This window comes from Salmo salar, chromosome 11, assembly GCF_965601325.2.
Source record: "Salmo salar chromosome 11, fSalSal1, whole genome shotgun sequence".
Lineage (NCBI taxonomy): Eukaryota > Metazoa > Chordata > Actinopteri > Salmoniformes > Salmonidae > Salmo > Salmo salar.
This window is the reverse complement of record NC_138301.1, coordinates 99,046,113-99,061,576: the sequence shown is the minus strand read 5'-3', so window position 1 is coordinate 99,061,576 and position 15,464 is coordinate 99,046,113. Positions and strand designations below refer to the sequence as shown.

The window sequence follows — 15,464 nt, the reverse complement described above, 5'->3', positions numbered from 1 at the left end:
ACATAGCCCAGCCATCACGGGCTAGCTATTTAGACACCCGGCAAGTTTAGCCTTCACCAAAATCAGATTTACTATTACAAAAGTTTGATTACCTTTTGTTGTCTTCGTCAGAATGCACTCCCAGGACTGCTACTTCAATAACAAATGTTGGTTTGGTCCAAAATAATCCATCGTTATATCCGAATAGCGGCGTTTTGTTCGTGCGTTCCAGAAACTATGCGAAAGGGTAAATCAGGGTTGCACGCATGGCGCAATTCGTGACAAAAAAAATCTAAATATTCCATTACCGTACTTCGAAGCATGTCAACCGCTGTTTAAAATCCATTTTTATGCCATTTTTCTCGTAAAAAAGCGATAATATTCTGACCGGGAATATCCTTTTAGGTAAACAGACAAAGGAAAAGAAAGCTTTCGGTCGACGCGGGCACGAGCCTGAGTCTCACAGTACTGTAACCAGCCACTACCCAAACGCGCTACTTTGTTTCAGCCAGAGCCTGCAAAGCCACGATTCAGCTTTTTGCCGCCTTCTGAGAGTCCATGTGAGCTGTAGAAAGTGTCACGTTATAGCAGAGATCCTTTGTAATGGATAGAGATGGCAAAGAAGTTCAAGAAATGGTCAGACAGGGTACTTCCTGTACAGAATCTTCTCAGGTTTTGACCTGGCATTTGAGTTCTGTTATACTCACAGACACCATTCAAACAGTTTTAGAAACTTTAGGGTGTTTTCTATCCAAAGCCAATAATTATATGCATATTCTAGTTACTGTGCAGGAGTAGTAACCAGATTAAATCGGTACGTTTTTTATCCAGCCGTGTCAATACTGCCCCCTAGCCCTAACAGGTTAAGATAGCTAGATGGGCCAACCACATATCACACTCCTAGTAAGTACATTTTTGAAAGGGGGGGTGGCATTTTTTAAGATGCTCTTTTGAAGAGGTATGGTTTCAGATGTTTTCCGAAGATGGGCAGAGACTCTGCTGTCCTAGTTTCAGGGGGAAGCTGGTTCCACCATTGGAGTGCCAGGAAAGAGAAGAGCTTGGGGAGAGACCCTGTGAGGACAGGACAGAACTGATTGACTTGGTGTATGAAGAGGAGAGGGCCTAGAACCGAGCCCTGGGGGACACCAGTAGTGAGAGTATGTGGTGCGGGGGGTGGAGGAATAACGAGGGAGGAGAAGTTGGAAAAGAGTTTCCTGGGGTTAGAGGCAGAAGCTTGACATTTTGAGTGATAGAAAGTGACTTTAACAGTGGATACAGAGGAACAGAAGGTAGAGAGGAGGGAGTGAAAGGATGATAGGTCCTCCGGAAGTGCCAGTAGACCAGTTCTGTAAGGTCGCATTAAGTCACTCAGCCACGGCGCGGGAGGGGCCAAGTCAGCCGGGAGGAAAGGGGACAAGAGGGAGAAGTATTTAGCAGAAGGGAGAGATGATAGGATTGATGAGGAGAGAATAGTGGGAGAGTGAAGATTGTGACAGCGCATGACTATCTGGGTAGGGGTTGAATGGCTAGGTTTGGAGGGGAGACAGCCTATAGGGAGGAGGTCAGAGACCTGACCGTGTGGTGCAAGGACAACAAGCGCTCCCTCAACATGATCAAGACAAAAGAGATGATTGTGGACTACAGGAAAAGTAGGAACGAGCACGTCCCCGTGCTCATCGACGGGCTGTAGTGGAACAGTTTGAGAGCTTCAAGTTCCTTGGCGTCCACATCACCATCAGACTAACATGGTCCAAGCACACCAAGACAGTCGTGAAGCGGGCACGAGAAAACCTATTCCCCCTCATCAGACTGAAAAGATTGGGCATGGGTTCTCAGATCCTCAAAAGGTTTTACAGCTGCACCACCGAGAGCATCCTGACGGGTTGCATCACTGCCTGGTATGGCAACTGCTCGACCTCCGACCGCAAGGCACTACAGAACGGCTCAGTACATCACCGGGGCCAAGCTTCCTGCCATCCAGGAACTCTTTACAAGGCGGTGTCAGAGGAAAGCCGTAAAAATTGTCAAAGACTCCAGCCAACCTAGTCATAGACTGTTCTCTCTGCTACCGCATGGCAAGCAGTACCGGAGCGCCAAGTCTAGGTCCAAGAGGCTTCTAAACAGCTTCTGCCCCCAAGCCATAAGACTCCTGAACGGCTAATCAAATGGCTACCCAGACTATTTGCATTGCCCCCCCCCCCCCTTCTATGCTGCTGCTACTCTTTGTTATTATCTATGCATAGTCACTTTAATAACTCTACCTACATATACATATTACCTCAATTACCTCGACACCGGTGCCCCCACACATTGACTCTGTACCGGTACCCCCTGTAAATAGCCCTGCTATTGTTCTTTACTGCTGCTCTTTAATTGTTTGTTATTCTTATCTCTTACTTTTTTATAGGTATTTTCTTAAAACTGCATTGTTGGTTAAGGGCTTGTAAGTAAGCATTTCACTGTAAGGTCTACAACTGTTGTATTCGGCGCATGTCACAAATAAAATTTGAGACCGAGAAGGAAACAAAGTAGTGATCAGAGACTTGGAGGGGGGTTGCAGTGAGCTTAGTAGGTGGACAGCTTAGGCTTGGCGGTATCCAGATTGGCATACCTTCATACCGACCTTGTGCCATACTGGGATATCTGTTAATACTGACACTGAACACAAGGGGCACTGTTTTCAAATGCCTATGTAATCCCAAGGTTACCAATTTTAACAAGTACATGTAAAATCCAATTGAGAATGATAACTAAATGCTAACGAGCGCATTGCGGGCATTTTATACAGTGTCTGACCGAAACTATACAAGTAACCAAAAAAAATGGACTTATGCGTGCACAAAACAAATATTAGACTGCAAGGCTCTTGATCCAGGAAGGGATTCTCTGCTTGATTTCGGAAGAAGCCAACTGCTTAGCTAGATAGTTAACTAGCTACTAAACTAGCAAACCAAATGCCCAACTGCAGTGCATTTAGCACATTTTAGACAGTTTAACTTAATAGTTATAAGAAATCTAGCTGACAAACATTTAGTTGAATTCCATACTGTAATTAGATTACCTGGGGCATGCTGCACAACAATAAGTGACTCGAGGCTCCGGTCTCTCATCGTTGTGTGCTGGTGGTGTATATACAATGCCTTCAGAACGTATTCAGCCCCCGTGACTTTTTCCACATTTTGTTAGGTTACAGCCTTATTCTAAAATATATTATTTATTTTTTCCCTCATCAATTTACACACAATACCCCATAATGACAAAGCAAACAAAAACGATTTTACATGTATAAAAAATGGAAATATCACATTTACATAAGTATTCAGACCCTTTACTCAGTTCTTTGTTGAAGCACCTTTGGCAGTGATTACAGCCTCGATTCTTCTTGGGTGTGACTGTACAAGATAGCACACCTGTATTTGGGGAGTTTCTCCTGTTCTTTTTGATCAGGTTTAAGTCGGCTCTGGCTGTGTGCTTAGGGTCATTGTCCTGTTGGAAGGTGAACCTTCACACCAGTCTGAGGTCCTGAGCACTCTGGAGCAGGTTTCCATCAAGGATCTGTCTCTGTACTTTGCTCCATTCATCTTTCTCTCGATCCTGACTAGTCTCCCAGTCCATGCCACTGAAAAGCATCCCCACAGCATGATGCTGCCACCACGATGTTTCACCGTAGGGATGGTGCCAGACAGAGTACGGCACGCCCCCCTGAGAGAATAGCAAATCTGATACATGATTTGTTTCACCATCACAGAAGTCCTTTGATGCCCTGAACCATGTGACCATGCTGAAGATGGTGTGGATCTCCAAGGCCAGCTCTCTGCAGAGGAAGGGCAGGTGAGGCACCGTGTACATCTGAGCCCTACCACAGAGACGTATCACGATAAGGGAGTATCATCTCTTATGAAGCCTCAAAATGTCTTAAGCCCTCTTATGAATGAGTCCTGTGTTGTTTGACAGAGCTGGACGTTGCCGACCAGGGATCTGCTTCCACCTCTTCAGTCGTCTCCGCTTCAACAACATGCTGGAGTACCAGGTCCCCCAGCTACTGAGGATGCCCCTGCAGGTACACACACTTCAAGCAGAATGTGTGAAACATACTTTATACAGATAAAGTTATTATAAACCCTTGCATGCAAGCATACCCCTCACACACTCATAAGGCAGAGTTGATTGTGTTAACTCCTCCCATTTCTCTCTCTCTTTCAGGAACTATGTCTCCACACCAAGCTGTTGGCCCCAATCACCTGTTCCATCGCTGAATTCCTGTCCAAAGCACCCGAACCACCTCCCATCCTCATTGTCAAAAACGCAGTGCAGATGCTCAAGGTAAAAGCTATTTTAGGTTTTGAACCAATCATGACCTGAATAATATTTTATCTTCTGTCCTTTATCATTGACTATTTTTGTTATTGAGGTGGAGGGCATCAGTTCTTGGCACTGTGACTCTACATAATGACCATAGATAGAACACAACACTAACCATTGAATTGATCCCCCATCCATAGACCATAGACGCCATGGACCCGTGGGAGGACCTGACGGAGCTGGGCTACCACCTGGCTGACCTGCCTGTGGAGCCCCACCTGGGCAAGATGGTGCTGTGTGCCGTGGTGCTCAAGTGCCTAGACCCCATCTTGACCATCGCCTGCACGCTGGCCCATCGCGACCCTTTTGTGCTGCCTTCCCAGGCCTCCCAGAAGAGGGCATCCATGCTGTGCCGGAAGCGCTTTACTGCAGGGACCTTCAGCGACCATATGGCCCTGCTCCGAGCCTTCCAGGTAACGGGGGGAATTTGGGGTTTAATGAAAAAACTCTGTCAAATTGCTGTTGAGATGTTTAGAGCTAAATGTTTTTCATTTGTTATTAACCTGCACAAATCGTATTGAAAAAAACACTGTCCAAGCGACATGTTCCAAACTACATCTCTCTTGCTGTGTTGTAGGCTTGGCAGAAGGCCCGCACCGATGGCTGGGAAAGGTCCTTCTGTGAGAAGAACTTCCTGTCCCAGGCTACCATGGAGATCATCATAGGGATGAGGACCCAGCTGCTAGGACAGCTCCGAGCCATAGGTCAGCCTTATCTATCTTGTTGTATGCTCTCCTTCTCGGTAATACAGTGGTTCTGAGGGCTCAGGTGGAGCATGGTGGACCAAGGTTGGTTGTATACTGAATGTATTCATTTAACTGTAAGTGGTGTTGGATAAAGACTAATGTTCTACTGAAGCCCACACAACCTCCAACTAACCCTCTGTGAAATGAATAGCCTTGTGAGTCATCCACACGTCTTGGTGCCCACCATGTCCTGTGCCCCCCCCCACCCCCACACACACAGCACCACTGCGACTCATATCCTGTGGAATTGTTCTTTGTCCCTCCCACCTCCCCCTACACTCTCTCACACACTGCACCACTACGGCTCCCTCGAAGGACAGATCCCTCACAGAACATTTTTCAGAAAGAAAAATCTTTTCCATTGTGTATTCCGCCACCAGGCTTTGTGCGGGCACGGGGCGGCGGGGACATCCGTGACGTGAACCTGAACTCTGAGAACTGGTCAGTGGTGAAGGCAGCCCTGGTGGCCGGAATGTACCCCAACCTGATCCATGTGGACCGTGAGAGCTGTTCTCTCTCTGGGGCCAAGGAGAAGAGGGTCCGCTTCCACCCCACCTCCATCCTCAGCCAGCCACAGCCCCACAAGAAGGTAGCTAGCACACATCCTCTCTTCACCTACTTGACTGACTTCTTATTTAACTCCTAGTGGAGCAAAGGGTCTTCTTCAGTGAACCCTGTTTAGTGCAGTTTTCTTAAATACAGTAGGTGCTTCCTGTCATCTTTTTTTTTTACTGTATGCTTACATTTAGTCCAAACCATATATACTCAAACCAACCCTGACTCAAAGCAACAAACTAAAAACATGTTTGTACTTGTTCCTTCATCTCGTAGATCCCCCCAGCCAATGGTCAGGTGGCAGCCGTCCAGTCCCTGCCCACCGATTGGTTGATCTATGACGAGATGACGCGAGCCCATAGGATAGCCAGCATCCGCTGCTGCTCTGTGGTCTCCCCCATAACCGTAGCCATCTTCGGGGGCTGTGCCAAACTGCCCAGCACAGCCCTACAAGAACCTGCTGTTCAGAAAGGTAGGGTTATCTAACTGAAGGAAACATCCTTTGCTACATGTTGTGTATAATATTTTAATTTAACTAAATTGAAGAATTGAGTTACTCAAGTTTTGCCTGTATTTGTACTACACTTAAACGGATAGTTCACCCAAATTACAATGATATATTGCTTTCCTTACCCTGTAAGCGGTCTATGGACAAGGTATGACAGTAATCCATGCTGTGGTTTAGTTTCCCTGGCACAGTTTTCACATGCTAACATTTTAGCATTTGTGGCACAAATCCCAAAAACCTCTTAAGGATCTGATTTTTTTATTTTATTTTTAAATGCCAAAAATGACATACCCAAATCTAACTGCCTGTAGCTCAGAACCTGAAGCAAGGATATGCATATTATTGATACCATTTGAAAGGAAACACTTTGAAGTTTGTGGAAATGTGAAATTAATGTAGGATAATATAACACATTAGATCTGGTAAAAGATAATACAAAGAGAAAAAAAACATGCATTTGGTACAATCTTTGAAATAAAAGAGCAAGGCCATAATGTATTATTCCAGCCCATGCGCAATTTAGATTTGGGCCACTAGATGGCAGCAGTGTGTGTGCAAAGTTTTACACTAATCCAATGAACCATTGCATTTCTGTTCAAAATGTTGAACCAAGACTGCCCAAATGTGCCTATTTGGTTTATTAATACATTTTCAAGTTCATAACTGTGCACTCTCCTCATTCAATAGCATGGCATTCTTTCACTGTAATAGCTACTGTAAATTGGACAGTGTAGTTAGATTAACAAGAATTTAAGCTTTCTGCCCATATCAGATATGTCTATGTCCTGGGGAAAAAATGTGTTTCTTACAACCTCATGCTATTCACAATGGCCTACTTAACTCAACCGACCTGCAGGGGGGACACCGATCCCGTGGAGGTTTTAAGTAATGGGACCGATTTTTAGCATTTTTCACGCATCATGTTGAAAACCTCTATAGTGACTTTGTTGAGCTTCACAATCAATTTTAGATACTTTCGGATGATTTGGACATGATGTGCGAGAAATGCTAATAGCGGTCCCATGACATGAATGGGATTTGTGCCACAAATGTAACAGTGCTAGAGAAACTAAACCAAAGCATGGATTGCTGTCATACCCTGTCCATAGACTGCTTGCAAGGTAAGGAAACCCATGTTTGTAGGTAGGGCTGGGTGGTATATCGTGAATACCAGTGGATTTTTACAATATTGTCTATAATGATAGGTTGATCCAGTGCTAAATAAATGAAAGTTCTCTAAATTGGACTACTTTTCTGTCAGTTTTGTCCTAGTTTGGTTGTGTATAAAATAATCATTGGAGAATGCCTTTAAAACCACTAAGAATCCATTTGTTGCCATCCTAGGGTCAAGCACTACTCTTTAATATATTTACAACTTTTATTCAGAAGCATAAAATACTGTTGAATACTGTCAAACATGAGAGAAATGTTGTGATTATATTTTGACTGTCCCAGCCTTCCCTGTAGCTGAGAGCATGGTGTTTGCAATGCCAGGGGTGTGGGTTCGATTCCCACGGGGGGCCAGCACAGAGAAGAAAAAAAATTGTATGTAAAAAGTTGTATGAAATGTATGCATTCACTACTGTAAGTCGCTCTGGATAAGAGCGTCTGCTAAATGACTAAAATGTAAAATGTAGACTGTATCGCCCAGCCCTACTTGTAGATTTCACTCTCTGCCTGTATGGTCACTAGATGATGTGTATTCTGTAAACAACGAAACCTAACCTCCCATGTTTCTGCTGTAGATGACGTGGTGAATGAGAGCAGTGACAGTGAGATGGAGGATCGCTCTACAGCCAACCTGGCTCAGATGAAGATCGACGAGTGGCTCAACTTCAAACTGGACAAAGAGGTGAGGATCAAGGTTTGTTATTTTGCAGTGCTGATATACTCAACGTGCCCTTCAAGCAATACAACTGGGCATTTCATTTAAACAGCAGTTTGCATTTAGTGCTCATTATATTCTTAGCTGTGTAACCCACTCTCCTCCCTCACTACTTTCCTCCCTCCAATCCTTCTGTCTGTCAGATGGTGGGTCTGGTGTTCCAGCTGAGGCAGAAGTGGCACGGTTTGTTCCTGAGGAGGATCCGCTCCCCCTCCAAGCCCTGGTCCCAGCTGGATGAGGCCACCATACGGGCCCTGGTGTCGGTCAGTTCTGCACTCTGGCTTAAATTATGAAAGAAATGTTGGAAATACCACAGTAAATGGGCCTGTTAGCTGCCACGCCTGTTAGCTGTCACCCCCTGTTAGCTGTCACGCCTGTTAGCTGTCACGCCTGTTAGCTGTCACCCCCTGTTAGCTGTCACCCCCTGTTAGCTGTCACCCCCTGTTAGCTGTCACCCCCTGTTAGCTGTCACCCCCTGTTAGCTGTCACCCCCTGTTAGCTGTCACCCCCTGTTAGCTGTCACCCCCTGTTAGCTGTCACCCCCTGTTAGCTGTCACCCCCTGTTAGCTGTCACCCCCTGTTAGCTGTCCCCCCCTGTTAGCTGTCCCCCCCTGTTAGCTGTCCCCGCCTGTTAGCTGTCCCGCCTGTTAGCTGTCACGCCTGTTAGCTGTCCCCCCCGTTAGCTGTCCCCCCCGTTAGCTGTCACTGACCCATCCATCCTCATCCTGTCTCCAGGTGCTGGGGGCTGAGGATCAGACTGCAGGGCTGCAGCAGCCCACAGGGATTGGCCAGAGGCCCCGGCCCATGTCCTCTGAGGAGCCCCCCCAGACCTCCTCCTGGAGGAACGCCAACAGCAGGAGAACCTCCGGCCCCACAGCCAGCCCTGACATCCCGGAGCTCCCTGACGAACCCCTCATCCCCACCCCCTCACACACAGCCACAGACAGGTGAGGAGAGGGGTTTAGATGTCAGTATGGGAAATGGACCAACTATGATCAAATGTTTTATCTCAGTATTTACAGTACAATGCCTTATAGCAGGGGTCGGCAACAGGCAGCCCGCAGACCAAAACTGGCCTGCAAGATATATATTTGGGGGGGGGGGGCAAAAAAAGAAATCACAAGGAATTCAGCAAAAAAGTTGTTTAATTTTGGAAATCTGTTCCCAAGTATTCCCACGAATAAATAAAAAAAGACACGATCGTGTCTCAATGTAATCAAGGTATGAAATGATTGTACAATCAATGAAAATAACAATCTCTTTGGGCTTAGTTGCAGTGTACAAATTATTATAATTATGTTCTGGCTTCCCGACCATCTGCTCCAACAAGAATCTGCCCGTGGCTGAGTCTAGTTGCCTACATAGGTTAGCCTTATAGGTTAGCTCAGGCTATATCAACCTGCTAATTACATTTTTGTAAACCTGATCTATGTCCAGTTCCAGGCCAGTCCTCTAACCCCCCAGACCGTCCACCCCTCCCTCTTCCTCCAGGTCCTCCAGACTCTCCCCTGCCTCCAGACTGTCCCCTGCCTTGGCCCTCCTGCACCCCAAAGCCCCCCATGGCAGCAGGGACAAGGGCTCCAGGCGCCCCACAGACGACCACTCCTCCACCCCCAAGTCTCCTGAATCGGCTTCACTAGGCTTCCCCAGCCCCTGTCCCAGCCCCTCCCCCACCTCATCAGGAAAGGTACACAAATAATCAATATTTTTATTACTACAGGTTTGTCTCCAGCAACGGTTAAAGTCCTTTATCCCAGTGTGTAAATCTAAATATATCATAGTTTCTCAACTCAATGTCCCCCTCAGTGCTCCAAGTCTCCGTCCCCGAGGCCAGGTGTTGCACCGGTGCGTTACTTCATCATGAAGAGCAGCAACCTGAGGAACCTTGACATCTCCCAGCAGAAAGGCATCTGGTCCACCACGCCCAGCAACGAGCTCAAACTCAACAGAGCCTTCCTGGAGAGCAGCCTGGTCTTCCTGGTCTTCTCTGTGCAGGGCTCTGGACACTTCCAGGTGTGTGTGTGTGTGTGTGTAAGTGAGAGGAAATGGAGAATGGCAGGCTGTAACATGACATTTTCGTACCTCAGGGCTATGCACGGATGACGTCGGTCATTGGACAGGAGCGCTGTCAGGACTGGGGCTCCACAGGGCTGGGGGGGGTCTTCAGTGTGGAGTGGACCAGGAAGGAGAGCCTGCCCTTCCAGTGTACCCACCAGCTGCTCAACCCCTGGAACGACAACAAGAAGGTGCAGATCAGCAGAGACGGACAGGTGGGTTACCTGACTAACATCAATACAGTCACAACATTTCCAAAGACTAGGACTAATATAGAACCAATATAATCAAATGAACAAACAGATATGTTACACAGCTAATATGGTTAGAATGACCTCACAGACTACTGTTAAGATGTGGGTTCAAGATGATCCCACTATCAGAGAACAATATTGTCAACAAACAAGATTCAATAGTTGAAGACTCATTAAACCATCTTGCCAAAACACACCCACTAAAATGCCCTGCAAGACATCAAGTGAGATGAGTGGTTTATTTGTCGGGGAGGATGCACAACCAATATATTGCTAAATAGCTCATTTCCATCTATGGTCTGTATATTTCTATGACTGAAATGTAACTAATTTTGTTTTCATCTCATCTCACCCTCCTTCCTCACTTCTCCTCCCTCTGCTTCCTGGTGTAGGAGTTGGAGCCCCAGGCTGGAGGCCAGCTGCTGCAGCTGTGGGAGAGACTCTCAGGGAAACCACAGCAACCACAACAGCAACACGAGGTACAACAGGCCCCATCTTTATCATCAGATAACCACAGGTTACACACAACGTGACTCCAGAAATAGAATTTGCACAGTGTTTAAGAAAATATGACAAAATAACTGCTCACTCTTGGATAGTCCCATTTCTCATTTTATAATGCACCAAACTATGGTTTAATTTTACTGAGCCTTGACCTGTTGTTTTGCTATGTCCATTTGATTATTTAAAAAAAATACCATTACTAGTTGGCAATGTGGTCATTACATGTATTTCCTCCCTCTTTAGCCATGAGAGATTGCACTGACCTTCAGGACCTCACCACTTGACTTGGCTATGTGTCATTATAACAGATCGAAGACAGCATTATAACAGATCGAGGGCTAGTTTTATTCCTAAATGTGTTTTGAACCACCTCCACACACACTTCTTTGTCAGTGGTCCACAATCAGTTACCCAATGTGTTTGTATTTGGCAAAAAAAATTGATTGATTTGTAACTGGGATTCATGTTCTGAAGTTGTTAACCTTTTCAGATGCTATAATGTTTTGTTCAAGAATATCTAAGTGCAGAAAGCTGTGTTAACATGAAGTGACCTCACGAGAAAAGTTATTTGTTTTTAATTTTAATTTTCCTGGTGTTTTTTGAAGCAAATTATAACTATGATGACAAGACTGACATCTACTCTAATTCCCAGTGACATATAAGGGAATACAGTGAAATGTAATGATGATTGGGACATTCAGTGAGGAATCGTGTTTTTTTTTTCCCCCAATGCTTCTCACAGCACATATGAGTTGCATGTACCATAGCACTCCATGGCACACAATGTGTTGAATGTTATTTGTTAACATGTTTGAATGTGTGTCACTGCACAAGGTCGCTCAGACTGGAGCAACCGAAACCATAGCAACCATAATGTAACCTTGTACTGTAGCTAAGCTGTGCCTGGTGAGACCTTACTAGAGGTCATGTCTTTCTCTGTCAATGACCAAAATGTTTGTTTTTATTCATTTCAATGGATTTATGGATAAAAGAATTGCTTTTATCCAGTTTTTGGATACAAAATGTTCTGAGCGTTTCAATTTTTTTTTATCTCTGTTCATTTTAGCCCTGGTAAAGCAGGGGGTTACATATTACGATTGACTGACAAGTCTGTGTTCGTTTAGATTTTTTTTATGGTTGTATTATTGAAGTAAGAAATAGATATAAAGAATTTTTATCAATAGACTCTTAGCTTTTTTTATACACCCACATTGCAGTATCACCTGAAAGGGAAAGTTCACCCTAAAATCAAAGATATGGTGCCAAATCTTAATAATAATAATTTGGTGGGTGCTTATATTTGTCCTTTCACACATGTACAAGTGTATATTAATACGCATTTGTGAATTGTACATGTATTTTCTGCTTAGCCCACTCTCCCTGAGACACCCTCAGAGTGGGGTCACGGCCAGGGTCTGCTATTATCAACGGGGACCCTCAAGCAATTATTGTTAAGTGCCTTGCTCAAGGGCATATCAACAGATTTTTCACCTTTTTGGCTCGGGGATTCGAACTAGCGATCTTTTGGTTACTGGCCCACCGCTCTAACTGCTAGGCTACCTGCCGCCCATAAAATATTTTCTACCTACCGTAATTTCCGGACTATAAGCCGCAACTTTTTTCCCACGCTTTGAACCTCGCGGCTTAAACAATGACGCGGCTAATATATGGATTTGCCAGTGGGTCCTGACAGCGTGGAGCATTGTCAAAAAATCCACTATCAACGGGTTTCGAAAGGCTGGACTGCTGCGTGTTGAGGGCTCAGCGGGGGATTTGCCTCTGGATGAAAGTGACAATGAAAACGATCCAATATCGGATGAAGCAATTCTGAGGCTATTCAACTCCGACACCGAAGGAGATGACTTCAGTGGTTTCAGTGCACAGGAGGAGGAAGATAGTGACCAATGACTTTCTTGGTAGGCTACTGTTTACTGCAAATTTTTTCTTTTTTGTTACAAGCCGTGTTTCGTTAAAGCCTGTGTAAAGTTCATTTGTTTCAATGTACCGGTAGGCACCTGCAGCTTATAGACATGTGCGGCTTATTTATGTTCAAAATAATATATTTTTTTTAATTCAGTGGGTGCGGCTTATATTCAGGTAAGCTTAATAGTCCGGAATTTACGGTATTTGGTATTCCAGACTTGAATTAAAAAATGTGGTCCATAGGAATGCAAATCAATTAATAAATTCACTTGAATTTAGACAGTCATTGGCACCAACCCTGACAAGAACCCCTTTGTTTTTGTGGTGAACGATCCCTATAAAGCTGCTGTTTGCCTGTTACTGTACCTCTCAGTAAGCCATAGAAAATACACATTTTAATAGTGCAAGAAAATATTTAATAACTACATATTTACATCCCTTCCACCCCAGTAGATTGTACAATGCATATTTGAGTTGAAGCATTAGAAATTACAACTTACTGAAGGCTACTGAGCACACAGTAAACATTCATGTGGAGCTGATCGATTTCCCCCTTATGTAGCAAGCCTGCTCTCTACCTCTGCTGTGTCTGTGTCCTGTTGTATGTGAATGTGTGTGTGAGATTTGTTTTTGTAGTAGTGAATGTGAAATGGTGAATTTAAGCGCTCTTCTGGGTGTGTTCAGGTGAGGGATGGCCAGTGGTTGGTTACTGAGGTCTCCCTCTGCTGGTGGCATGTAGGATCCGCAGCAGGTCTCCTGCCAAACCGCCCATTAAGGCAGCGTTCTGTTCGCTGGGTGACTGACGTTTACTGTCCTCTAGGCAGTCTGGGTCTAGCACACAACTCTCTGTAAAAATGTTAAATAGTATTATGACCAGTGGATGATGCAAAAGGGTATATGCAAAAAATATTTGGGTTCAAGTAAGTACACAAGTCACCTCCCATTAGTAAAACATTTTAGCAACTGTTTCAAAGCTCACCTTTCCATTTACTGACTTTAACTGTCTTACCTGAGTCACAGCAGACCCCGGGTGCAGCACAGCTTCCCTCAGAGCCACACACTCTTCCTCCAGCCTCACAGGGGGAGGACAGGTAGTTCTCCTCCACACAACCAGCTGCCTCGGGGGAGCCCACATAGCACCCCATCCCCTCCCCACAGCAGATACTTGGGCCAAAGCAGCGGCCCCTGTCCCCGGGGCCACACGACATGCACTGGAAATGAAAGCATCCATTGTTAATCCCTGTGCATATGGTAGAGTGGCCAGCAGACGGTGCCTTTTGGCCATTACGCACGACCATAGCGCATTGGAAACACGGCTACACAACACCTGAATGTATAATTCCCGCTGATTACTGCATTTGAGGTTGAAATGAATAGTATCTAGCCTACTTTGAGTCATGATTGAATATTGCTAGCATGAACATGGAGGCACATGAAGGACCATTTTCTCGCCAAAATCATCCCTATTTTGCGCAATGAATGTGGCAGCATATAGGCTATCCACATGAAGCTGCTTTGATGCTAATCTGACAGTTCTTTTATTTTCATCAATAGGCCTAACTGATTAGAATAAATATGCTCCTTAATTCAAGCAATGGATTATTTGCACCAATAAAGTTTCTTAACACCAAAACACTCGTTACTATAACTATAACGAACTACGAAATAAAAAAACTTAATTTGGAACACAATTCAGTAACTTTACATCCCATTTTAAATCGACTAATAAACTCACCTGTCGTGGAAGATCAGGAAAAGAGCGCTTCCCGCCTCGCGGACAGTTCTGGATGTAGCACGCGGAGGAGAGCGCGAGGAGCCCCAGGACCCACAGCAGTGGAAATGTAGAATATGTCATCTTGTTCAGTCTGAAGTGCTTCTTCCAATTGATACTGTCGGCTACAACTGAACTCTTTCAAAGGGCTCAGTTTTTCTTTTCGAATGTCTGCTAGGAACTTTCCGTTATTTATAGGGATCGTCCCAACTGATAAGGCTTACGCTTTGCGCCTACGTCATCACAACCCTTTGCACCACAATGGGACCACCCCCAATGTCCGATCTGATATTTGATGACTCAGCTGTCAAAATGAATCTCTCCCATTTGGATTATAAAAAGTCTATTAGAATAGACGAATGACACTGTTAGAATAGGTGGATGAGACTGACCGTTTGACACCGTCTCTGTATACTTCAAGGAGTTGACGGGAGAATGCCCTTTACACCTGTCCACTGTCAGACCAAATGGATATTGCCTTGAAATGATGTGACGCCATGGACATTCCAATAAGATGCATTACAAAGAAATGGAACTATTCAACTCCATATATTGCCAATGAGGTTAATAATTGTCTCTAAAAAAATAATCCTGAACCTGTATTTCTATAACATACAAGATAATTCGTTCTTAACTCTCATTTTAGGTATTGCAAGTTGTCTCCCCTTAATTAAACCTTTGCATTCCAATCATAAGACAAGAGACTGAGAAGAGGGATGGCCAAAAAAGAACAGTGAGTGATGGAGAAACAAAAGGTGTGACATTGATCCAGAGTAGACAGACAGACAGACAGAGCATGCAGCAAAGACCCAGAGTGATGAGCTGCATCAGAAATGTTCCATTTTGTTTAAGGCACATCAAGCAGGACCTCTGATCATGAGAAGATGCTGTCAGTCCATTTACAGGGATGCCAAGGCTAATT

The 15,464-nt window shown here is 44.9% G+C and overlaps 2 protein-coding genes across 3 annotated transcripts in view; one reads left to right on the top strand and one right to left on the bottom strand.

Moving 5' to 3' along the window:
* The window catches only part of ythdc2 (YTH domain containing 2), a 30,011-nt gene extending 17,980 nt beyond the window's left edge, over positions 1-12,031 (top strand). Inside the window, exons 18-33 of one of the 2 annotated variants that reach the window (XM_082958183.1) lie at positions 3,728-3,810; positions 3,934-4,039; positions 4,183-4,302; positions 4,482-4,754; positions 4,919-5,045; positions 5,468-5,676; positions 5,919-6,114; positions 7,606-7,695; positions 7,896-8,002; positions 8,179-8,298; positions 8,771-8,982; positions 9,527-9,722; positions 9,842-10,048; positions 10,123-10,305; positions 10,737-10,823; positions 11,092-12,031. In XM_082958183.1, the coding sequence (XP_082814309.1) occupies positions 3,728-3,810; positions 3,934-4,039; positions 4,183-4,302; positions 4,482-4,754; positions 4,919-5,045; positions 5,468-5,676; positions 5,919-6,114; positions 7,606-7,695; positions 7,896-8,002; positions 8,179-8,298; positions 8,771-8,982; positions 9,527-9,722; positions 9,842-10,048; positions 10,123-10,305; positions 10,737-10,823; positions 11,092-11,097 (2,322 nt within the window). In that variant the 3' untranslated portion in view covers positions 11,098-12,031. The remainder of the gene's footprint in view (positions 1-3,727; positions 3,811-3,933; positions 4,040-4,182; positions 4,303-4,481; positions 4,755-4,918; positions 5,046-5,467; positions 5,677-5,918; positions 6,115-7,605; positions 7,696-7,895; positions 8,003-8,178; positions 8,299-8,770; positions 8,983-9,526; positions 9,723-9,841; positions 10,049-10,122; positions 10,306-10,736; positions 10,824-11,091) is intronic. The other variant, XM_014128657.3, reaches the window with a different exon arrangement.
* Positions 12,032-12,922: 891 nt separating this feature from the next.
* LOC106563362 (vasotocin-neurophysin VT 1) lies at positions 12,923-14,747 on the bottom strand. Its single transcript, XM_014128866.3, has 3 exons — positions 14,507-14,747; positions 13,781-13,982; positions 12,923-13,617 (listed from the first exon to the last, which is right to left on the bottom strand). The coding sequence occupies exons 1-3, from the start codon at positions 14,624-14,626 to the stop codon at positions 13,478-13,480; spliced, it is 462 nt and encodes a 153-aa protein (XP_013984341.2). The 5' UTR covers positions 14,627-14,747; the 3' UTR covers positions 12,923-13,477.
* Between the last annotated feature and the right edge of the window lie 717 nt (positions 14,748-15,464).

Coding starts and splice junctions, on each gene's coding strand:
- LOC106563362 (XM_014128866.3), bottom strand. CDS start 14,626: ATGACATATTCTACATTTCCACTGCTGTGGGTCCTGGGGCTCCTCGCG. Junction 13,983..14,506: donor TTCCTGATCTTCCACGACAG/GTGAGTTTATTA, acceptor TTTCATTTCCAG/TGCATGTCGTGTGGCCCCGG. Junction 13,618..13,780: donor CGGGGTCTGCTGTGACTCAG/GTAAGACAGTTA, acceptor ACATTTTTACAG/AGAGTTGTGTGCTAGACCCA.